This window comes from Toxorhynchites rutilus, chromosome 3 (genome assembly GCF_029784135.1).
Source record: "Toxorhynchites rutilus septentrionalis strain SRP chromosome 3, ASM2978413v1, whole genome shotgun sequence".
NCBI classification, from domain to species: domain Eukaryota; kingdom Metazoa; phylum Arthropoda; class Insecta; order Diptera; family Culicidae; genus Toxorhynchites; species Toxorhynchites rutilus.
Window position 1 is genome coordinate 113,057,246 of NC_073746.1, and position 26,474 is coordinate 113,083,719.

General features: G+C 37.0%; 1 protein-coding gene across 1 annotated transcript; it reads left to right on the forward strand.

Annotated features, from left to right (window-relative positions):
• Positions 1-716: 716 nt before the first annotated feature.
• Positions 717-25,322, forward strand: LOC129773430 (myosin-VIIa-like). The gene is made up of 3 exons (XM_055777038.1): positions 717-995; positions 7,788-8,789; positions 25,140-25,322. The coding sequence occupies exons 1-3, from the start codon at positions 717-719 to the stop codon at positions 25,320-25,322; spliced, it is 1,464 nt and encodes a 487-aa protein (XP_055633013.1).
• Positions 25,323-26,474: the final 1,152 nt, after the last annotated feature.

A 26,474-nucleotide genomic window follows, 5' to 3' on the forward strand; every position in this document is an offset into this window, starting at 1 on the left:
TAGCACTTTCTATCAGCAGGCGCTTGTGTTGTTGTTTGTTTTCGTTCTTCCGCACGGGCCGGCCGATGGCCGGTACACATGCGAACAATAGCGAATGTGTGGATATGGGTCTCGTAGACATGTGCAGTCGCTGCTGTGAGAGGATAAACGATCCAAACACAGAAGCGATAGCGTGTTACGGTAGGTGTCATGAGACTATTCATATCGATTGTTTACCGAACGCGGTGGGTGCTAATATCGATATTTTGAAGAAAATTAAAAATGCCGTTTTTGTATGCGACACATGTTTGGTGTTACATGAAAATGGGTTCGGGAACAACCATTTCGACGATTCCGTTGGTAAAATTTTAAATGATATTAAAGAGCTGAAATGTTTGGTTGAATTGGCCAACAATTTTGAGCTCAAAGTTAAAGAAGCGGTACGGGCGGAAATTAGAAATTTGTTCAAAACCAATAATGATATAAATACGAATTCAGAGGAAACACCTCAGCGGTACAATTTACGTTCAAATTCAAAAAAACGTAGACGTGATGAGCAAGCTATTCAGAATGAAAACGTAACTCCACTAAGTTTCGCTGCGGTATTGAAAGACGCAAAGAGAACAACTGGAAATGTAGCTAAAGTTGAGAGTAACAATAAACAGAAAACTTTGACCAGGGAAAAAATTTTAATCATAAAGCCAAAAACTACGCAGGAATCTGATATTACTAGAAAAATGTTAAAAGATAATGTCAATCCCAAAGGATTGAATATAAATGGATTGCGAAACGGGAAGAATGGTACAGTTGTTGTCTCTGCTTCAGATAAAACCTCAATTGAGTTAATCAAGGTTAATGTTGAGAAAAAACTGGGTCAAGACTACGAGGTTAAGATACCAGAAGCATTGAGACCGACGATCAAAATTATAGGATTTAGCGAAGAAATGAATGAAAATGATTTGAAAGTTGCGTTGTTGAAACAGAACCCTTCGTTGGACAAAACCAAACATTTCGAAGTAAGAAAAATCTATTGTAATAATAAAATGAAATATAATAAATACAGTGCTATAATAGAAGTCGATGGGGATACTTATAATAAAATGATAGAGACTAAATCAGTATTTTGCGGGTTTGAAAAATGTCGAGTTATTGATGGATTGAGGATTCTAAGATGCTTCAAATGCTGTGAATATGGTCACAAAATTGTCGACTGCCAAGCAAAACACAGCGTGTGTCCGAAATGTGGCAAAAATCATGAATTCAAGAACTGTACATCCGAAGAAATTCAATGTTCAAATTGTAACAAAATTAAAAACGAACGAAGAATAGACATAGATACGAAACATTTCGCGTGGAGTACAAACTGCCCTATATTCCTCCGAAACTACGAGAGGAAAAAGGAACAGGTGGACTTCTCTATTTAGCCACCCAAGAAAGGAGAATTGAAAAAATATGATGCGCTTTATCTAAATGTGGCTGGATTACGGACACACTTCGACGAAATAGAACTATTGTTGTCCAATGAAAAACCGAAATTATTAATTATGGTTGAAACACATTTAACGGAATTGACTGATCTGAATGGATTCAATGTAGTTGGATACACAATGATCAATTGTTTGTCGAGATCTGCCCATACTGGAGGCGTATCTATGTATATTTCGAACCTTTTATATTTTAAAGAAATTTTCAATGGAACATATGGGGACAATTGGTTTCTAGCCGTTGAAGTCAGAGGATGCAAAATTTCAGGAATATACGCTGGAATATACCATTCGCCTAGTGCTAGTGACAAGGACTTCTTAGAATTTTTGGAAGATGCATGGCTACAGCACATACAAGTATATGAACAAAAAATGATTGTCATAACTGGTGATTTTAACATTGATTGGGACGAGCATAGGAAATCTTTTGAATTAAAAGCAATCACCCAAGCCGCTGGATTCAGACAAAGAATAAATGATCACACTAGAATAACCAGAACATCTTCGACGACCATTGACTTAGTATTTACGAATTTCGACGATGGTGTGATTGAAATTTTTTACAATAGCAAAATCTCGGATCATGAAACAATTGGAATGGTCTGCCATTTTTCTGATGTTGACTTTTCTGAAATAAAAAAGGAAAAATCATATAAGTGTTGGAACAATTATTCAAAACGAATATTGCAATCTGTTTTACAGAACAAAATAACTCCGATTGGAGAACGAATCTCTCTTCATGATGTTGCAAAAAATCTAGAAGAAGCGCTTTGTTCTTCAATGAAACAGATAATTGCCGGTAGTCAGACTGCCGTTCCAGTACTCAGAAATATTAGTAACAAAGACTGGTATAACTCTACGTTGGCTAACATAAAGAGACGAAGAGATTATTACTTAATAATAGCTAAACGCACAAAAACTATTGGAAATTGGAGCACGTACAGAATATGGAGAAATATTTATGTACGTGAACTTAAGCATTCCAAGAATAAATTCATCCAAAATGAGATAAATACAATACAGCATGATCCGAAGAAGCTATGGAAAAAAATCAAATCATTATGTAATCCAGGCGGCAGCAAGGATATCGACATTGAGTTTGACGGTAAAAAGGAAAATAACAATATAACAGCAGAGAAACTCAACAATTTTTTCACTTCAAGTGTGGAAGAAATCCACAATGGTATTGTAGCTCCATCAAATCGACTGAATTTTGTTTTCCCTGGCCTGTCTTCACAATTGAGATGCTTTAAAACTATCAACATGGCAACTCTTAGGAAGGTAGTAATGGATTTGAAAAACTGTGCAGGTGTTGAGAATATCAATAAAACCGTATTAGTAGATGCATTTGATCTAATCAAAGAAAATCTACTATATATAATAAATGAATCTATGCTTCGGGGCGAATGCCCTCATACTTGGAAGAAATCTGTTGTTATACCGATTCCAAAAAATCCGAAATCGTCCAAGCCAGAAGACCGGAGACCAGTGAATATGTTGCCATTATACGAAAAGATCCTCGAAATCGTTATCAAAGACCAACTGTTGGAACATATAACGAAAAATGGAATTCTGGTTGAGGAACAGTCAGGGTTCAGGAAAAACCACTCTTGTGAAACGGCTCTCAATTTATTACTCCTGAAATGGAAACAGGCTATCGAAACGAAAAAAATAGTATTGGCTGTATTTATTGACTTGAAGAGGGCTTTTGAAACAGTAGATCGAATGAAATTACTTGATTTGCTTTCCAATTATAATGTAACTGGACCTGTATTGAACTGGTTTGAAAGTTACCTGAACGGGCGAACACAAATCACTATTTACAGGGACAGTGAATCATCGGCGGGACCAGTGAATCTGGGTGTACCTCAAGGAAGTGTTCTGGGGCCGCTGCTTTTCTTGCTTTATATTAATGACATTAAACAGGTGTTAAATGACAGTGACGTAAACTTGTTTGCTGACGACACAGTGATATTCATTGTTGCTGAGACATTGCAAGATTGCTTCGTCAAGATGAACCGTGAACTGCAAAACTTAGACGAATGGTTGAGATGGAAAAAACTTAAGTTAAATATTAGCAAAACAAAGTATATGGTAGTATCGACACGCAATCTTGACAGTGATAGTCTTAGTATAACTATCGATGGGCAAACTGTGGAAAGAACGACTTCAATCAAATATCTTGGCGTTATTCTTGACGAAACGCTGCGCTTCGACGAACATATAAACTATACTATAAAGAAGGCAGCTCAAAAATATGGAGTGCTTTGTAGAATTAATCGATTCTTGACCTTTGAAAGTAAAATTACCATCTACAAAGCATTGATCGCTCCACATTTCGATTATTGTGCATCTGTGCTATTTCTCGCAAATAAAAGGCAAATGAATAGAATGCAAATTGTTCAAAACAAGGCCATGCGCTTGATATTGAGATGCGATCGACTTACTCCACGAAGATTTATGCTTGAATGCCTACAATGGATGTCAGTGGGACAGCGTATCAAATATTGCACTCTTACGTTCATATATAAGATGGTTAGCGGCATGACACCGAACTATTTACAAAACACGATAACGTATGGAAGAGATATGCACCGATATAACACAAGGCAAGCAAGTGACCTCAGAACCATGAACTTTCGAATGTCATGTACCCAAAACTCACTTTTTTATAAAGGATATCGCCTGTATAACACATTACCAAATGAAGCAAAGACAGCAACAAGCCTTCGAATATTCCGTAGTATTTGTAAAGAGTTTTTGAAGCATGATTTAGATTTTTGACCCTGCATATAATTAATGTTAGTGTGTAAGATGACGAAGTTTAACGGATATTTGTATTTTCTTATCTTTAGACTATAATGATGATGGTTAACTTAAACAATATTTGTGAAATCTTCAATAGTTTGAGCCCGCGCGCGTTAGCACACATAGACAACTTGAGATAGAACATATGCAAAAACAATTCTTTTTAATGAAAGCATTCAAATGGGTTTAATGTGGAAACCAGAGGTAAGCTAGGGATAGCTCAATCGGAATACTTGTAAATTCATCTTCTCAATAGATAATTATAACAAGATTTTTCTGTGTTGTGGCAGATCTTATTGCAGATTCAGGTTGACACGTTTATACCCCAGATTGAATGTAGGGCCTGAAGTATCGGCTGGAATTAGGCTTAGGTTTGCTCAGCTATCTGGTTTCGAAAACGATTAACAGACCGTTGTCGGGTATCCAGTGAAGCGGGAATTCCTTTGTAAATTTTAGGCTAATGCTGACATAGGTATTGGGTTCAATTCCTGATCGGTCAAGGATTTTTTCGGGTTGGAAATTTTCTTGACATGCCTTGGGATATGTAAAGTAATGGGCCTGAAGTATTGGCTAGAATTAGGCTTGGGTTTGCTCAGCTACCAGAACTCGGAAACGATCGCAAATGCAGGCCGTGACCGGGGATCTGATAAAGTGGGATTTCCCTTGTAAGTTCATGGCTAATATTGACATAGGCATGGGGTTCAATTCCCGATCGGTCCAGGGTCTTCCCGGGTTGGAAATTCTCTCGACATGCCATGGGTTAAATACGTTAAGTTGATAACATAAATTGTTCTTCAATTAGGAATCTATGTTTGTAATATAACCGGTCCGTTTGTTTTGTTTTTTACTTCAATGTGCTTACTGGTTATTTTAATAATTGTTACATAAAGATCAACAAGAGAACTCGTACAGTACAAACTTTTTGAGGAGATCATCATCATTATTTCATTATTTCATAAAACGAGGAAATTATTGTCTTTTGAGTGTATGTGTGTCCGTGTATTTTTCTTGTCAAGACTATGGTGATGATGGTATTTTATTTTTTTTTTTTGCTTTTATATATATCTTAGTTATTCAATTAAATTTAAAAAATAATTGTGAAGTCTGCAATAGTTTGAGCCCGCGCGCGTTGGCAAACATAGAGAAACGAGAGATTGAACAAAAGCAAAAGAATTTTTGATCGAATAAAACAAAGTCATTCCAAGGGGTTTAATGTGGAAACCTGAGGTAAGCTAGGGATAGCTCAATCGGAATACTTGTAAATTCATCTTCTCAACAGATAATTATATCAAGATTTTTCTGTGTTGTGGCGGATCTCATTGCAGATTCAGGTTGACACGTTTATACCCCAGGTTGAATGTAGGGCCTGAAGTATCGGCTGGAATTAGGCTTAGGTTTGCTCAGCTGTCTGGTCTCGAAAACGATTAACAGACCGTTGTCGGGTATCCAGTGAAGCGGGAATTCCTTTGTAAATTCTAGGCTAATGCTGACATAGGTATTGGGTTCAATTCCTGATCGGTCAAGAATTTTTTCGGGTTGGAAATTTTCTTGACATGCCTTGGGATATGTGAAGTGATGGGCCTGAAGTGTCGGCTAGAATAAGGCTTGGGTTTGCTCAGCTACTAGAACTCGGAAACGATCGCAATTGCAGGCCGTGGCCGGGGATCTGATAAAGCGGGATTTCCCTTGAAAATTCATGGCTAATACTGACATAGGCATTGGGTTCAATTCCCGATCGGTCTAGGGTCTTCCCGGGTTGGAAATTCTCTCGACATGCCATGGAATGAATACTTTAGACAAAGGCTTAAATTGTTCTATCGATTAGTAATCTATGTCTGCGGGATAACCAGTCCGTTTTCTTTCCAATTTAATGTGCTTACTGGTTAGTATGATGTAATAAACTCAGTAACTCAATTATTATCAATAAGATAACTCGTCCCGCTCAAGCCTTTGTAGGGGAAAGAGGTGGGACCATCATCATCATTTTTAAAACAAAAAAAAAAAAAAAAAAAAAGATGATATAAAAGAATTTCTAGGAACTTCCTTTTCTTTCTCTTGGTTTCTTGTTGATATTGTTCATTATAAAAAAATATCCCCGAAACTGTAACTGTAACTGAAATTCTTTCACAAGTATATATATGTATGACCATTATATTTAGCGAATAACTATACGAAAGTCAAACACTTATATTTTGCTTTTGAACGTATGAGTCTAACGACGAATAGATCCGTTCAATCCAGTTACAAAAAGGACTGAAATCAAATCGATATATATATATATATATATATATATATATATATATATATATATATATGAATTTACTCGCACTCGCATACTTCAAAACGTCAAAAACAGAATTTAGCGTTCGAATCAAGGATGCCAAATGTAAAGAAATGTCTCTATTTTTAAGATATTTGAAAATATGCGAAGATATTTATAGACTTGAAAATTATTGGAAAAACAAATAAAACCCTCATAGTTTCTAAACGAAATCATTGTTATTTCGTTTTGCACGCTGGCGGGGCTGAAAATATCGTTCAATCCAGTTACAAAAGGGACTGAAATCAAATAAGAATAATCCGGTAATGATCTTATACATTATATTCAATAAATATTCCACGCCACTAACATTAATTTATACATTTCATTCAACAATATTCTAGAATATGAGAAAAGGTACTTGTGCAAAATTGTTACTCGCCTCGGTGTATCAGACCGAAAGTGTTAAAAAAGTGACACACATCCCCTTTGTACCAACACATGCGAAACGCTAAAACTAAAATGACGAACGACGAATAACGAAGCTAGAGAGAAACGCAAAGTCGTAGTGCTGATATTTTCTGAGAAATGAACGAATTATTGATTTCTCGGTCTGACAGACCAATGCGCGAGTATAGGAGTGTTAATCATGGATGGACTTTTGTAGTCAAAAACATTGAAAAACATTGTTCGTTCTGGTTCTTATCACAGAATACAAGAAAAGATATTTGAAAATGGTTGGCTTTTCAGAAACCATCTGGGTATAAATCAATTATCTGAGTGAAATGGTAACACTGGAACTGACTAACTTTCTTTATTAATTTCCATACTGGAGCAATGTGCCCCATTATGAGATGAATTATAAAATTGCATTTTGATATAAGATAAGATTTCTAACATTTTTTGATTCAAACTCAATTAATAGCTCTGGTAACATTTGAGAATGTATTGGAATTTGCAAAATTGAAATAAGTTTTTTAATGCTTCAAAAATCTTATGACAGAAGCGGGCAAAGTTGCATGAAATCATGCAGGTTTTAATATATTATTATTTTATAAAGATGGACGTGTTTTTTGGTGCTACAATACATTTAATTGTATTTATAATGAAAAACGAAAGTTATGAGCATAGAAAAATCCTGCCGATTACTGCGTTTCCCATGATTTTTCAAGGTGATGCGTTTTACCGAAACGGTGCATCTTTCCCAAAGTTCTCCTAATCATATCATGTATTCCATCTAACACTCTCATTTCCAGTACATGGGAGATCTACCGAAAGGACGAGAAACGATAAACAGGAACAGAATATTCGTCCCTGCACTGACCGATGAGATACTGAGGGATGAAGTATTCTGTCAAATTATGCGACAGTTTACGGTGAATCAGATCCAGATCAGTGAAGAACGGGAATGGGATTTAATGTGGTTAGCAACGGGGGTGATGCTACCTAGTCAGCCGCTTCTGAAGAGTTGTTCCAGTTCCTCAGGACAAGAAAGCATCCATTGCTTGCAGAGAATACAGAAGGTCATGAAGGTTGGGCGGAGGAGGTTGCCTCCGTATACTGTGGAAGTGGAAGCGATTCGCTATCGAACTGTTGAGATTTATCATAAAGTGTACTTCCCGGATGATACAGACGAAGCTTTCCAGATAGAATCGTCCACGAAGGTTGCTGACTTACTGCAAACTATCACCGGAAGACTAGAGCTGAAGTCCAGCGAAGGCTTCAGCTTGTTTATCAAAATCGGTGATATGATATTCTCTATGTCGGAGGAACGGATACAAGAAACGCTTCCGTCCAGGACGAATGACAATCGAATTTCTTGCGAGTATCAGTTATTTTTCATGAAGAAGCTATGGATTTACGTGGGGCCTGGGAAGGACCCTAACGCGAATCAAAGGTTTTATTTCTTCCAAGAAGTGCCTAAGCTGTTGCAAAGATACTATAAAGTAACGAAAGCAGAGGTTGTAGAACTTTCAGCTTACATATTCGCTGATATGATGCATTGCCTGGTTCCCGAGGATGCTGTCAGAATGCAGAAGACTTATCTCTGGAAGAAAGATATCATTTCGAAGGTCACTTCATTGAAACGCATCAGTCACTCTGAGGTGAAAACAGAGTTTTTGAAGATTGTTTGCAAATTTCCAATGTTCGGTTCCACGTTTTTCGTTGACAAGCAGGTTACAGATCAAAATCTTCCGGAAACATTGCTAGTAGCGATCAACAAGCATGGATTCAATCTGATAGATTCCCGAACGAAAGTACGTAGTAATATTGTAATAATCAAGATAGTGAGAATTATAGTTTCCCATTATTCTACAGCATTTAATAGCCGAATTCAGCTTCATGGAACTCAACTTCTGGAGCTCGGAAAATACATATTTCCACATAACACATAATTTCCACAGCAAGAACATTTACTTATCGTCAAAAAATGTGAGTTTTCCTATCGTGGTTTTAAGGTTTTTCCCGCTAATTAAACAAACTTTTAGTGTATTGTGCAGTAAAGTTCTGTTCGCCTACAGAAGAGGTACAATTTGATGTAGCGAAACTGTAAGTTTGATAACAATAAATGAAATTAATTGCATTTGAATTTTTGCGTGTTGTGTGGACACGTTTCTGTGGGGTAAATTGGTCATATTGCACCATTTTCCTCGCCACTTTTCTTTGTTCTAATTGATTCTAGATGCCGCTGAATTACAAAAAAAAAGGATGGACAGAAACCGTTGGAAGAAGGAGGAACTTGGATGAGCAACGTAGGCCATCGATAACGGATTTTCTTTGACCAAGCATCAAAAGTGTTTGAAAATGCTCGACCAACAGTGAAAAGACTCATGCAGAATTCGAGATGGTGTCAATTCAACTTTTCTGGTCTGGAATCTGGCCAAGACACCTGGTATCGATCCCAAAACATTGTTACTGATTGTAACATTACCCCGAAATACTTTACATAAACATAAGTATGTTTTTTTCGATGAAACACACACTGGACCAAATCACCCCACAGACGGTCCAAATCACCCCGCATCAAATTTTAATGTCCAAGAATCATCTGTTTTATTTTATGATATATTTGGTAGATTAAAGATTTATATAATGATTAAACATTATTTATTGAGAGAAAACAAGTGTAGCTCAGTAAACAATGTGACATTTTTTATTTAGAGTATTGGTTTGGAAATATTAGGCGGTTTGGAAATGCTTAGGTGGTCCAAATTCCCCCTTTTTCCCCTAATGTGAATTTTTACATTTCCGTAGGACTGTGATTGTTCGGAACAATTGTTTTTCAAATGTTATTCTTTTCATTGTTCAGAAATCTGTTATTTTAACTCTTTTGAAACTCCAAATGGTGACCATGAAACTTAGCTTTTGGCAGGAGGTTCAACGTTTTTAGTTTTGTTAGTGGACAAAATACACCCTGAAGATAACAATTATGTTATTTCCTCGGAAATTCCAAAGCATAAATTTCGGCATAACTCGTCAATTAATCGAACAAGGGGGGATGCTGCAGAACTCGATAATCAATGAATTATAATAATATAAGGGGCATTAAATGTTTCTGTAGTGGTTTGACACTCGTATAACTCGAGAATCACTCGAGCAAACGGAACCAAATTTGGGATGTGAGGGTTTTTGGGTACGAGAAATGCTTCTATGATGGTATGACACCCCTCCCTCCTCTGAAATGGAGAAGGGGGTCCCATAAAAATATTACACATATTTCAACTAAACATGACAATTGAAAATTTTCGGAAAACTCTGAAGGGGAATGGGATTATTATTCGCAGCGGCGATTTGATTTGACCGCTTTGCGCCACTTTCCCTTAAGTCCGACTGAGCTGATATTTGGCATGGGATGTTTTTTCGAGGTGGTGAATATTTTTATGGGGTAACTTTTTGAAATTCGAGATGACCATTTTCATCGGCACCCTAATGGACAGCATAAAACATACCTTTGACTGCTTTCGATCAGAAAGCAAACGTATTCTGGATCACGTGTTTGAATCGCTATGAAACCGTTTAAAAAAGTATATTGCAGTTGGTGGAAAGTACTTAATGAAAAAAACTTGTTTCAAAGTTAATTTTCACTACAATCAATTGACACACTGTGTATATTTTAGTTTCTCAATACTGTGTCATACAGTGTAGATGATTGTTTGTGTTTATTTCATGCTTATTTTCTACAGCGTTATAAAAGATTAATACTCCCAAACGACCCAATAATTGACCAGGTCGGATCGAAAATCTCGGCAAAGCGCTGTAGCACCTTGACATCTGTTGGTTGGTCATCTGATCCGTTCCGTGAGCAAGAGAGCAATCATTCGAACGCTCTTAATTGATGCCCCGTGATCTAATTTTATGAATATTAATTTATAGGGCAGCAAATGACAATGACAAGACTTGTAAAACGCGCGCTCGTTCGGTTCATTCGAAGATGTAGTTAATGAGCGATTGATTTGCCGTTTGTCCCGTGTGTGCTTTGAAGCGCATTCACTGTATTGTAACAACTGTCATATTTATCGCCCCCCGACCTAACGGACAAGGCCATCACGACCAGATTCCAGCGGCAGCTGCAAATTGGAACACAACCGAGATCGAACGGCCAAGAGTTCGCACTAATTTATCGTTTTTCTTGCGCTTTTTTTCTGTTGGCGATTGTTTTGATTGATTGGCGATATATATGACAATTCGATCGCTTTCGAGTGAGTCTGATTCGATATTGGAATGCAACTGTTGGTTTTTATGGGGAACGTAGTTTTGCTTTGATTGATTCGTTCCATGTCGATTTGCTATGAGTGGGTTTTGTTTTTATTGCGATTTCTACAGCGTTCTTGGTGCAAAAGAACACTGATCTTGACGCCGGGCTTTTTCTCTCGACCAGACAGGAATTTAAAGAACAGTTATTCCAGATTCAAACTAGGAGATTTCACTTAACGTTTTAGAGAAACGCCGAAACGATTGTCTGAAGTGATTATTAACAGTATTTATCATTTTATTGGTTTATCACATTCTTTATTCTTCATATCGGTTCAAGCTATGCAATATGCAAATTTGATTGAGTGCATTTTATGGTTTTAGTGCTTACAGTAACCCATCCCGTACTCATAAACCGTTTCATTTCAAAGCGTAATATAGGTCAAGGTGGGGTTTTACCACAGTCTAGATACAGAATCGAACTTAAATAGCACCAATTATATATTGGTTTTGTGAAGAAAGGTTCATTAATTGATAGCTTAACTAGAATTCTAGCTATATTTATGTTGAGTTGGCATTATTTCCTTCCGAAAACCAGTTTCAAGGCCATTGATTTGTTTCGAAAATAAAGGAAGAGATTTCCGATGAACACAAGGCAAGAGACGTCGAATGTCGGTTGTGTACACCTATGAACAAACTCCTATAAATTCTCTGAATAAATAATCAAAATTACAAAGAAACACTCTAAAGTCATTTGTCCTCTTAAATTATTTTATATCTATCATAAACGATCACTAATTATGATGCAAATTTAACTCTCTGAAACAGATTGAAATGAATAAGATTTTTGGTACACACTTTTTCCATGTTCTAAATGGTTTGTAAAACGTACCGGACTCAATCTTTCTCAATTACTACATTTCACGCACAAAAACTCAATCGACGGTGGAATTTAATTTGTTTACCAATATAGTTATGTTTATGTAATATCTATTGAGCACGTGGAGAGCTCGGCTATGATTATCAACTTCTAAAGGTTTGCCGAGTACTAACTTTGATAAACTACAGTTTTAGTAACGGATTTTTCACTTGTTAAATTAAATTCGAGCGAAGATTGGTCCACGTTCGACCGGGCGATCAAAATTACCAAAACATCAGAATAGTCTGTAGTCAGACTTTTAGACTTTTTAAAATCAAGAAGCTGTAACTTACAGATTTTTTTTATTTCACACAGAATTGAAAAGAAATCTTTCAATTTGCGTTCCAACATAAATTATATATCATACATTGGACAGGTTGCTGAAGGTCACGAGTTAAATTCTCACTCCAGACATTCTTCCAAAAATGGAAGTAAAGTGACGAACCAGCCTATAGTGTTGAAAGTCACTATAATAACACATATATTTTGATATTTTATATTTTATTAGTTCGTTTTATCACGTTTCAATTACCATGCCGTTTGAATTCATTTAGATGAGTGTTTTTTTCAGTTTTATTATTCAGTTTTATTCTGCTTCCTCTAATTCGAGTTAATGTGAACATATACGAAATGCCTTGTACATAGGGATACCATCTGGTCAAACTTGAAAATCAGGACACCTGTCAGAGTTACGATTATGATAAAACCATTGCACAATGGACCAGGAGTTGCATTTAAGTGGAAATTAGCATTTAGAGCTTGACAGTTATTATCTAGACAAAAACTGTCTTAGACAAAGTTGTTACTCATGATAGAGCACTCGTTTTTATGTTGTCAAAAATAGGGTGACCAAAAATGTCGATGAAATAAAAAATATAACTTTCTTATCTTTATAGATAGAGGTAAATATAGTTCGACAATGTTGTAGCTCCAATTATTTGAGACATCTTTGTAGAACAAAGTTTTTCTCTATCTCTTGAAATAACCGATAAAGCGCCTTTTTTCTAAGTTACGTTAGGGTCAACATGAAAAAACTGTTTTTTGCTCTAACTTTTATATTTCAAACTAGCTGACCCGGCAAACTTCGTCCCGCCCAAAATTTGTTTTTTTGTTATCAATACCTTCAAACATTCACGTTTTCTTACTAAGCGCAAGTTCATGAGTCCAATCGCAGAACTGTTCATTGATTGATCTTTTAATCGACCCCGTTGAATTTATCTTTTACTAAAAAATTCCTAGTACTTCTACCAAAACTCATCATTATAATATCAGATTATTTTCAGACACAATTCTCGTTCAAGATTTTTCAAGCACATGGAATAAATGTTTGATACAGAAAATATGATAGAATGAAGACAGACCCCTCTCCTTTTCTCCCCTTAGAGCGAGAGAGGAGAGGAGTATCTAATCACCATAGAAACGTTTCGTGCACCCTAAAATCTTCACATGCCGAATTTGGATCCATTTACTTGATTAGTTTTCGAGTTATGCAGAAATTTGTTTTTCATTTGTATGACAGCCCACCCTTAAAGAGGGGTGTGGAGTGTCTAATCACCATAGAAACATTTATTGCACCCTAAAACCTCCACATGCCTAATTTGGTTTCATTTGCTTCACTAATTCTCGAGTAATGCAGAAATTTGTGTTTCATTTGTATGGTAGCCCCTCCTTAGAGAGGGAGAAGGAGTATCTAACCACCATAGAAACATTTACTGCACCCTTAAACCTCCACATGTCAAATTTCGTTTCATTTGCTTGATTAATTCTCGAGTAATGCAGAAATTTGTGTTTCATAACAACTTTTCTAAGACAGTTTTTGTCTAGAGAATAACTGTCGAGTTCTAAATGCTAATTTCCACTTAAATGCATCTCCTGGACCATTGTGCATTGTTATTCATTGTGATATCTATATATATACAACCAGGGTTGCCAACTATAATTTGAAAAAATCAGGAAGAATGAAAATAAAAATCAGGATAAATCAGGATCGCTCAAATTGGGTTGTCCGAAAAGTTAATGTCGATTTTTGGGAAAACTTAAACTTAAAAAACTTAAAAAAATTTTAAACAAAGCATTATAATTTTATTTTATACCCAAAGTTCTGTTTCACGATCTTTCGCCATCTTTCACACAGCTTAAAAATTCTATCCTCCAAGAATATGTCTGCTTCCTCGTCCGAAAATTGCTGTGAGCCATACATGTGAGAAACAGGTTGCATCCCAATCCCACCAGAAACAGAGTATATCTCCCTTCGGGCGAAAACCGGATATGTAAAAGAATTAATAAGCATGGTATAAGTCCTCGCATAAGCGGAAATGTTAGTGTTTCGCCTGACTTTTGGATCGTTTATATTTTTTCCGAAAAACCTACAGCATCACTTTTGTCAATTGCAGAGAAATCAATATTCAAATTTTCACTGAATCATCCATGCTTTGGAATAAATCTTTACTCAACACATGAGAAAAGCATATCAGCAGTGGAAGACTTGTTGATTTTTTTCCTAATTTTTATGATATTTAGTATGGTTATAGATATATTTACCATAGTCCCATCATTAAAGTTTATTCTACTTAGAAACGTTTTCCTACATTAATAACTCTGGGGATACATCTACATATACATTATCCTTAATAAATCAATGTTGTTCCTCAAACATAATCTCGTTGTAATTTCATAAATTCTTCAGACAATCTGGTTTCATGATTTTTCACTGTTTTGGAAAGCCACGAAACAATTGAAGGTAGAGATAAAAAAAGTTGAGTACACAGTTTAACTTAATGTAAGTGTCATCAGGATCATTTCAGAAAAATCAAGATAAATTGAGTGTTCGTCAGGATATCAGGGAGCGTACTAAAAAGTCTGGGAAATCCTGAAAAATCAGGAAGGTTGGCATCTCTGTATACAACCATTACATCCCAACCAGATATAGTGGTTCTCAGGTATTCATGAAAAGTGGTAATTTTGTTCTTTACCGCAAAACATCAGACCAGTATTTTTTAATTTTTACATTAAGATGACCATTTCCATTTTAGGGTGGTCCGAAAAATCGTCTTTTTCCCATTCTTTCCAAAAATGACTTTTTTCGAAAATTCATAACTTTTGAACCACTGAACCGAGTTAGATGATCGACATATCAAATTGAAGGCCTTTTATTGAAAAAAGTAAACTTGCAAAAAAAATGGATTTCATTTTCTTAATCATTGATTGTAGTCGGTTTTTATTATTTTCATGGCTTTGGACTAGAGGACGCTATATTTTTTAATATTTTTTCTGGAAAGCTGAGGATTTCTACATAACATATCTCGATATCAGAGATGCTATTTTTCTCGCATCTCAATAGTATATACTGCCATTCCATGCCAAACCGAAATAGTGGTTCGTGAAAAGTAATAGTTTTGTTCTTTATCGCAAAACATTAGACCCGTATTTTTTATTTTTTCGGAAGGTTGACCATTTTCATTTTGAGGTTGTCCGAAAAATCCATTTTTTTTTTCTTTTTCCAAAAATGACTTTATAAAAAAATTTTTTTTTTTTCCTTCATTGATTTAATTAGGCTCAAGTGGATAAAGAGCCACCATCAAGCAATACATTTTAAAACTATTTGAATATATTATAACTACATAATTATTAACTTAAGTCTAATTAGCTAAAACTACAGTGTAACTACATAAAAAAAATATAATTTATTCCTTCGTTGTCTCGTCGGTATTAGCCTTATCAGGAACAGTGCCAGTGGTAAGTCGTAACAACTACATCGCCAGTATTTTTTTTTTTTTTGGCGTAGGACTACGTCTTTCATTTCTATACCGGGGTGTAAAATCAAAGTTTCGAAAACGAAAGCGTTACGCCGGAGACCGAGATTTTGAACGTTAATAACTCCTAAACAACCGAACGAAATGGTATGATAAACACTTCATTCGAAAGATAAAATGTCTACGCGTTATATACTTGTTACTTTTTGATCCAAAAACTTGTTTCAATAGCCTTAAAATTGCTTTCAAAACAGGGTATTGACATCAACAATCGGTATATAAGCTAGCACCGCTCGGATATTCACACAGTTATAATTGAACAGCGATTGAGGTACCATCGCAGGAATGAATGGATGTTTCCCTAACATAGACTTCAAAACCATGGAGCCTGGAGAAATCGGCATTGCAAAATAGATGGAAACAGCGGATACTTACGTACTCGTTTGCGCTTTTGCAAATCGAAATGTTTCCCTAACACAGACCTCAAAATTATGGAGCCAAGGGAAATCGGCATTTCAAAATAGATACAAGCAGCGGGTACTTCTGTACTCGTTTACGTTTTCGCAAATCGGAGTGTTTCCCTAAAACAGACTTTAGAACCATGGAGCCTGGGAAAATTGGCATTGCAAATGAGATGCAAGCTGCCATACTTTTGTAATCGCTTTCGTTTTTGCAAACCGGAATGTGTTTTCTCAACACAGATTCCGAAACCAATAAATTGGGAAAATCGGCATTTCAGATCTCGGCAGTACTTTTATACTCCCATGCATTTTTACACTCCGGAATGCGTTTTGCTAACACGGTCTACAAAAGCGGGTACAAATGCAACGCTTTGGCTCGGTCATTCAAGACTGCATGCCCCTTCATGTCGCCAGCTCACTGAACTTCTACGCATACCTTTGATGATTAGGCAAAATGTAGATAACTATTTGCTGCGATAACCACTACCTTCTTCTTCTTGAATGGCGTTAACGTTCCCTGTGGAACTTTTGCCGTCTCATCGTATGCATTAACTAGCGTCATTCATAAATACATTGTTGAGATTCGTTAAGCCAAATAACACGCCTTGAATGTATTCCGAGGGGCAAGCTCTAGAATACGCGTGACCACAGTGCAAGTGGAAGGAAATTTATCTGACGAAAAATCCCCCGACCAGAACGGGAATCGAACCCGAACACCCGGCATGATAATGTGAGACGCTAACCACTCGGCGAGTGGTTAATAACCACTACCATAATGCATGAATTGACCTAAATTGGGATTTGTTTGCAATTGAATTCGTAAACTGTTTCATTCATTCACTAGTTTAATCAATAATTTAATCAACAGCTCTGCACAGTGACGATATCGTACCCAATGAGGAACATTCGAAGTACGATTATTGCTGATTGAAAACAACACAAATGATTACTAAGCCAACGGCAGTCCTACGTCAACCTTGCGGTTGTATCATAGGTTGACCCATCCATAGTATTTCAAAAATTCATATCTTTTGAACTACTAGACCGATTTAGATGGTCGACCTGGTCTTTTTATGAAAATACTACACCTGCAGAATATTCGAATTCTGTTCTCGTTACTATTGATTGTATTCGTTTTGCATTGTTTTCATAGTCTCGGGACCAAGGGCGCTATATTTTTTTATATTTTTTTCTGGAAAGCTGAGGTGTTTTCACATAACATATCTCGAAACCAGGGAGACTTTTTTTCTCGTTTTTGAGTTATGGTTTTTCAAAGTTACCGGATGGTTCAAAAAATAATGTTTCCGTTTTTTTTTCCAAAAATGACGTTTTTCAAAAATTTATTACTTTTGAACTATTGGACCGATTCAGATGATCGACATATCAACTTAACACTCTGGCGTCCGGCGACGCCACAGTGGTTACGTACGAAAACTATCGGCTGACTGCCGGCGACATCACTGTGGTTACGTACGCTTAGTATATCAATGGCCAGTGACAGCACTTTAGTATCATTTGCATTCTGTTGGGATTTTGTGTAGGTATCAATAACTTACACACGCCAACAAGTTTTATGTTTTTATAAGTAGGGGAGGTGGGGAAAAATGGACATATTAAGAAGAACTTCAATTATATCTTTCGAAACTCATGTTTCTCCAAACTTAAATACAGTTTCTTGCATTTCAATATACTGTTTTTCGAACTAATCGGCCGAATGTTTTTCAATGTTTTTACTAAAATTAAAACAGATCGAAAAGTAGAACATTTTTCGATGATTACCCGCTTGGAGATATAGTGGGGAAGAAATATGGACAGGTTTGTAATATTTACGTATGTATATCTTCGAAATTTCATGAAAGTAGGGGAACAGGGTCGAGAACTTATGAAAACTAACGTTGAAATTAGTAAAACTTAACAATTTATTATTTCCCGATAATGTCAAGAACGGGCTGCGACAAGCCAAGTAATTCGAATTAGCGTTGCTGGCGCCAAGCGAATGTTTTTTATGAAACGTGCGGACCTCAAAGCAGGGTTGCCACATATACAGAATATTCTGTATTTTACAGATTTTTCACCAAATTTCAGATACAGAATCTGTATATACAGAATCAAAGATTTTCAGCAAAAATACAGAATTTACAGATTTTTGGAAATTTAATTTTAAAAGTTAAATTTATTACAGGGCATACATAGATGCCTTGATTTATAAAAAAGTCGAACGCAACACCACGAGATGGCTTGCGTTTGAGGCGGTTTTTAAGCGAAATCTTGAGCGATTTCAAGACCCTCAACTTTTTCTTTCGTTCCAAGCTATGTATGACCATAATCAATCGTATATTGACTCATTTAAACGCTCCTATGACTAAACCGATTATACTGTTCCTAAACTTTGTTCTACCACTCATCAATAACGTCAATCGCACCTTTCAGAATTGCGATTTTGCGAACTTTATGATGAGAGAAGACTGTTATTGTCGATCATGTTGGGTAACTTATGTTTGGAAAGCTACGTGCAACGATTCGTTTATGCTGACCTTGATGTGAAAGACTTTGAGGACTTTATGAAGAAGCCAGAAGATGTTTGCGATGCAGAAGAAGCTGAAAAAGGATTGGATGTAGCTTGGAAGTTGATCTTCAAATCGATTTGTCGTGACTTCTATATTGAACTGGTGGAACATAGCTGCAGTCTTGATAAACCCTCAAAATATCGTCAAGCTACCAAGCCTTAATGATTTGGTGCAACAATTTCCTCAATTCGTTGAAGGAAGTAATATACAAGGCTTGGATCACGAGTTGAGGCTACTCAAGTCGAATCATATGGGGCAAAAATTGAGTGACTCAGATATAACTTGGTCCCAGCTTTTGGATGTCTTTGATTTATTTAACAACCCATATATAAGAAAAAAAGCTCAAAGTGAAAACCAACCTATATTTTTTTTCCATTCGATACAGATTTTTTATACAGATTTTTGTCTAAAAATACAGATGTACAGATTTTTTCAGAAAATTTTACAGAATTAAATGTGGCAACCCTGCCTCAAAGTGTTCAAACCTACTAGCTAGCCTTTTTGAAAAAATAACACACTTTCCAATTAGTTGGATCATAGTCACATACATCCAGTCTAGTCGCATAGAAATATTGAAAGGAAACTGAAAATATGTTAACTTTGAAAAATCATAACTTAAAAACGAAAAAAAACGCCTCCCTGGTTTCGAGATATTGTATGTAAAAAATCTTCAGCATTCCAGAAAAAATTAAAAAAAAGTATAGCGCCTTTGGTCCCGAGACCATGAGAACTATAAAAAAACTAATACAATCAATAATAACGAAAACATAAATCAAATGTTCTGCAATAGTAGTATTTTTACAAAAAAAAACAGCTAATTGGATTTAATTAAATATGTCGAACATCTAGATTGGTGTAGTGGTTCGAAAGATTTTTTATGATGATGGTCCCGTCTCCTTCCCCTACAGAGGTTTGAGCAAGACGAGTTATCTAAAAGATAATTTATTTATTTTTTCTCAACATTGAAATCAGTTTGGCAAACACAAAAAAACGCACTGATTTTATTCACAGATATAAAAAAAATTGCAATGTCCAAAGACCACCAAATAGTCAGTCATGTCCGCCACAGAGCCGATGCGGTCCCGACGAGGTTGTGTCTCATTCACCTGAATTCCATTCACCCGAAACACGTTTACCCGAAGACTTCGCTGTGTTACCGCCGAGATGACGCAATCCGAGTCGGCCGCCGACCCGCCGTCGGAAGCGGCGGCCTCTCGCAAGCAAACCTGTGTTCCACCGATTGCCCGGTTTGTTTGAAACATAGGAGACGATCCTTTAGTCAGGTCCGACCGAGCGTTAGCGAGTGTCGGACTGCATACGTTTGCCCGGTTAATTATGCAATTATGCATGCATTTTGATTGCCTGGTTGCAAACGTGATGCACCAGATGAACGTATGGCGTCCGACGCTCGTAAACGGGCTGCGTCATCCATAAGAATGGATGGACGTAATAATACGTTATAAAACTGCATTCTTTCACTTTTCATTATTTTGAAAAGGATTTTATTCAATGCCAGTATTTCTGGAATTGTACTTCCCACGAATAATACTTTTTGAATGGAAATGAAAGTATGAGACAAATATGATCTTTAAATAACACTGATCAGAATTAAATATACAAATACAAATACAAATATAGTAAAATTTGTGTATTATTTGAATATATCCTTCTTTTGGGTAAGTGTCGCTTTCGGGTAAATGTTACATTCGGGTGAGTGGAATTCGGGTGAATGTCTTTCGGGTAACTGTCATTCGGGTGAGTGGGTTTCGGGTAAATGTGACACAATCCCCGACGAGGCCCTTGCAGCCAAAGGATCCACCAGAGCACAAGTCCAACCTCCAGCCTTGTTTTGAATTGACAATGAATATCCTCATTCAGAGAAATCGATCCTAGACCGGCACTTAAAAATCATTCAATTTAATATCCTTTATATCTGGGCACGCGCGCGACGCTCAAACTTTTGTAGACTACTTTAATTTTTTTTTTTTCAACTAATGCAACTATAAAAACAACAAAATAAAAATAAAAATAGCCCATCATCACCAGATCATGACAGACATGATAGAGATCAATACAAATTTAAAAAAAAGATAATTTCAAAAATTTTAATAGTCTACATAATATAATCCGTTCAAAAAACCTCAGGTTTATTGAAAATATTAAAACAAACTACAAAAACAAAATGTCCACATTAATTATCCGTTCGTATAAAACTTCGTCAATAAAAATCTTCGTCATAAAATTTAAAAAAAAAGTTCGACTGTTAATAAAACACAGCTTTCACGTGTGAAATACAGTCCCTCTTAAATTATGTAAGTGTTGTTGCGCATGCAATATGTCTTGGCATCGAATTGAAAACATTTATTCCTTTGAAGTACAACGAGTTTTGTGAAGCACGTGACAAGAAATTAGGTGTTCTTAATTCATTCGCGTTTCTAGTGTTATATCTATGGAAGTCACTTCCTCTTTCAACTCGATCACATGAATTGAAAATAGTCATTTTTGGCAAAAGTGTGAAAACATGGATTTTTCGGACCTAAAATGGAAATAGTCACCCTAACAAAAAAATAAAAAAAATACGGGTCTAATTTTATTTTAATTTTTATCCTCGAAAATCTCCCAAGAGGGGAGTAAAGCATGTTTAGAAAGTCGAATTTTTTTTCGTTGCCAAATGACTTAAAAATGCTTTAAACGTCGAGATCTGGTGTTACCTCGAGAAAAAAAAAATTACCCGGAAATTGACTTTTTGGGACATAGCCTGAGTGGCCAACAAATCAAAACTTTGAGTGCTTTCATTTGTAAATCATGTCCGATTTAGCTGAAATTTTACACGGTTCTTTTTTTTTGGGCCAATAAACAAAATGTACATGGTCGGTTCATTAAATTCGAATTTTTTTCCATACCTTCATTGCCTCTCAGGCAATGTAAACTATAAAAAAAAAATACAATCAGTAAATACGAAAATAAAATTCAAAAGTTGTTTCGAGAAAAACGCGTTTGAAGGTAATTGTCATGGTCGCACTAGATTAGATAGCGCATCACTAAAATGGCTATAATTCGGTAAATAATGGGCTTTTCGAAAAGTCCCTGCTATGGTATATTCTTGATTGAATAAACTTTAGAAATATGAAGTAAAAATTTTTAAAGTAAAGTTATTACTCATTCGGAAAGTCTTTTGTATGTTCTAGTTAAGGCGGAAATCCATCTATTCAACATGTTACATGCTACATGTCAATGGTTATTGCTAATTGGAGTGTTTTTTACGACATAATTTGAGTTCCGTCCAGAATGAGACAGTATTACTCGTCCATGGGGATGGCGTTAGCTGAATGTACCCGTTGTCTGGTTTTTCCGGGGCTGGTCATAATCCAAGATTTGTCTTCCGGTTGGTTTCGGTTCGTTTATCGAGTATTCAGGAGCAGGTCCGGCTAGCTTGGCGATATATTCATCAACGTGAGGTTAATATTGAATGAAGCAACAATACAATTGTTCGACTAGAAAATTAGCCTTTCTTGGATAAAAATTACCATTGATAAAGAAAATAAATTGGGAGGTCTCCGTAGCCACATTGATTGCGCGTTCGCTTAGTAAGCGATCGATCGTGAGCTCAAAACTCAGGGCCCTCATAGACTATCTTTGTGTTGTTACAGAATAACTACGTCCACGCAACAATCATTAACGATGGAGATCGATCCACGGTCGAAATAAGATCGATTCATCCATACAACTGCTCTGCTCTGCAAGACACATTGGGCTGCTGTTCTATAAATAACTCAACAATGATCAATCAACTGTCTCCGCTGTCCAGTCTAACTGGATAATGGAAGAACAGCATGAAAACTCCTACGCCTAAATGGCTACTGTGTAAATGTGTACCATATGCAATGGTATAGAAGGGAATACTCTTACGCCGAAAAATGGCAACTGTGTAATGTACTAATTATAGATATGATAAACATGTAACATGTACACGATTAAAATTCGGCTCTGTTTCAGCTAAAATGCTGATGAACCTAAAATAAACAAAAGGGATAAAAAATAAAAAATAAAACTAGAAGTGAGTTATATCTTTGATATTAAGAGACGAATGAACTCTCAGAGTTTAAAGTCTCTCTAATTCATTACCATTACCATCTTTGATATAACCGCAAAGTGGACGTAGGACTAACGTTGACTTAGCAGTAAATAAGTATCAAGCATATGAATCCTAGACATTTCATCTTTCAAATAAAGTGATTATCATACCGCTTTGTTTAGCCAGAAAAGAATTATTGTCGCTAAAAGGGGGAATTGATTCCTCCTCGGAAATACCCAATAACCCCCGATAACGACGAACGATTGCAGCATTCGTAAACAAATATTGATATATTATCCACTACACCATATCTTATCGTGTTCTTCACTATCAAATCCATAGTCAATGGCACCCATCGGTATCGAATTATCATCGATACCTCGGATTATAGGATAGGTTAGGTCCGACTGGAGAGGAGAAATGGAATTTAAAAACGACAAACGGGAGAAAGAGTTGTTGGAGGCTGAAAGGAGGCATTTTATCTTTCGAATAATGTGATTATCATACCACTTCGATTTGCCAGAAAGAGATTATTAATGCTCAAAGGAGATATCGAATTATTATCGACACCACCATTTTCGCTAAATGCTTCTTTTTCTGAACATTGATCCATAAATTTGGTGTCCCCGAGAAGGGCCGTTGATTATATGCTAAAGTACTAAGATAATAATGACGAAAGCGGAAGCGCGGCTGTTCAAGCACGCTCTCCTCGGATACGATGGGCCAGCTGGATGTCCTTGGGCATGATGTGACGCGTTTTTTCGTGGTTTAGCACACAAATTGTTATCTTCGAACAGGCCGACTAAATATACCTCGCTTGCCTCCTGCAGTGCCATAACGGCGGAAAACTTTGGAAGCACAAGTCGGTTTTGAAGTTCTGGTCAATTCCACGAACCAAACGCTGCAAAAAAGTAGCTTGCGGATCAGCAATTCGGTCGACTTCTGATAGCGACGAATTTCACGCAAGGCGACGGTTCCCGGTCGGTAGCGACGTGGCTGCTTCACACTTCCTGCGGCTGGTGCGCTTTTCCGAGCTGCTTTCGGGGTGCTTAACACACCGGTAGATTTACGAGCTGTCTGCTTGGTCCCAATGAAATGGGTCCTCACGGTGCGAGAGTAGAGGTAGAAATGATCGAAAGCAAAGGAAGCGTCATGTTTTATAGCCATCCGTTCGGTTCAACTGCAGAAGAGAATTGAAATAGGAAAAGGAGACCATAGTGCATAGGCGTCTGAGTGCGACCGTCCTCATCTCACATCGCCGCATCAACTGAAGGGATTTCCAGTAAAGTAGTAGTAAAAAGTTTATTTATTTGCATTGATTTATGTTCGCATATAATTTACATTTTAAGTGTTTAGCCTGAAAGGCCTGTCAGCTTTGATTAGAAAATTTTATATTTGAGTGACTAATAGTCCCTGTTATTCAATTGGAAGTATACTAACATTTGGAAAATTTTCTCCTCAACAGGAGATGATTAAAGTGAATTTAAAATTTAATATCCTACCTAACTAAAACTAACTTAAAACCAAGCGAGATTATTAATGATGCGATGATCCGATCTTCGGCAAGAATCTCTGAACCTAGCCAGAATTAGTACTTTCCTCTCTTCCAACATTTGAAGACCAGCCAGACGATGGATCTCATAGTTTCTCGTCCTTGGAGGACTGTCTAGAACCATTCTGAGCAATTTATTTTGAGCTATTTGCAATTTTGCATGATGTGTATTTGCGCACGACTCCCAGACTGGCAAAGCGTACTCCATTAGAGGAAGAAATATTTGCTTGTGAATAGCACATTCATTTTTTAACGATAATGCAGATTTCCTGATGATAAGGGGATACAATGCTTTCATAAGGATGTTGCATTTGTTCAATGTTTTGTCCACGTGGGAACGGAACAGTAGTTTACTATCGAGGGTGAGACCAAGGTAAACTACTTCCCTTGACCATTCAATGGGATTGTTGTTCAAGTGAACAAAAACATTGCTAGGCGGAACAAGTTTAGGTGAATTTGAATGCGGAAACAGGATGGCTTGAGTCTTAGTCGCATTGATACGAATTTTCCAGCTATCAAAATAGTCGGACAAAACATCCAGGCCCTCCTGAAGTCTTCTCGCCAGAGCACGGATCACTCGACCCTTATAGATGATGGCAGTGTCATCAGAGAATAATGACAGAATGCCGCCCGGAAGGGGAGGAACATCTGATGTAAATATGTTGAACAGGATATGTCCTAGAACACTACCCTGGGGAACACCGGCATCAACTCTGAAGGTATCAGAATGGGAATTCCTCAAGAAGACCTGGAACGATCTGCTCGCTGAATAACTGCTGACGATCTTCACAAGGAAGATCGGGAAATTGTATATATGCAGCTTAAACACAAGGCCAGACATTGTCGAACGCCTTCTCGACGTCCAACAGTGCCATCGCCGATGTTTTCGAAACATACTTGTTCCGCCTGATGATATTAGTAACCCGTGCGAGCTTGTGAACAGAGGAGTGACCCTTCCTAAACCCGAACTGCTCCTGGAGGATGATGTTGTTCTGGTCTGAGAACTCCAGTAAGCGAGATACAATCATCATTTCGAATAATTTCGAGATAGAGGACAAGAGACTGATTGGACGCTAGCTTTTGGCATTGGTGGGGTCTTTACCATACTTGTGAATTGGAATAACTTTAGCTGACTTCCATTTAGAAGGGAAGTAGCCAAGTTCCAAGCACTTATTGAAGACTGCTGTCAGATGATTGAAGAAGTCAACACTCAGGTTTTTCAACTCCAGATTGACTACTCCATCAATGCCAGCAGCCTTCATGTTTTTGGTGGATTTCACAGCCGCAATCACCTCATCAACTGATATTTTTGAATCATCAGGTAAAACTATCCGTTGTTCAGCAATTCTTGTCACCACCTCTGCTACAGCAGGCTCATGCGGGCTAATCATGGCGCGACCTAGGTTGTGAGAATTTTTAAAGTGCTGACCAATTGCATTGGCCTTCTCAACAGGTGTAATGAGCATAGAAGAATTAGAATTATGGTTAGCGGAGGAAAGCGGAGGGATAGGTTTTGGCTTATTTTTTAGAATTTTCGCTAGTTTCCAAAAAGGCTTTGCGCAATCTGGAAGAGAGCGAAGATGATTTGCAAATTGCCGATTCCTGAGATCCATCATTCTAGCATGAATTATTTTTATGAGACAATGTGTCTTCAAATGAGGGAGTCCAGAACGCTGGTACTGTCTTCTAATGGTGTTACGGAATCTAATAAGCTCTTTGGTTGTACTGTCTAGGTTCAGAGATTTACTCACCAGTTGGGGTGTGGGAACATGTTGATCTCTAGACCAGGATATCGCATCATCAATCCGTTGCAGGCACTGGTCGATGTCATCAATTGACTCAGGCAAGGAATCATAATTTACGAAAGAGTCGACACACTGTTGAAACCTCGCCCAGTCGACACGGTGGTAGTTGCGTCGGTAAAT

Excerpts from the sequence above, each read along its gene's own strand:
- LOC129773430 (XM_055777038.1), top strand. The coding sequence starts at position 717 with ATGTTAAAAGATAATGTCAATCCCAAAGGATTGAATATAAATGGATTG. Across the intron at positions 996-7,787 it reads ACAAAACCAAACATTTCGAA|TACATGGGAGATCTACCGAA; the intron begins GTAAGAAAAATC and ends TCTCATTTCCAG. Across the intron at positions 8,790-25,139 it reads TGATAGATTCCCGAACGAAA|ATGATGGCAGTGTCATCAGA; the intron begins GTACGTAGTAAT and ends CGACCCTTATAG.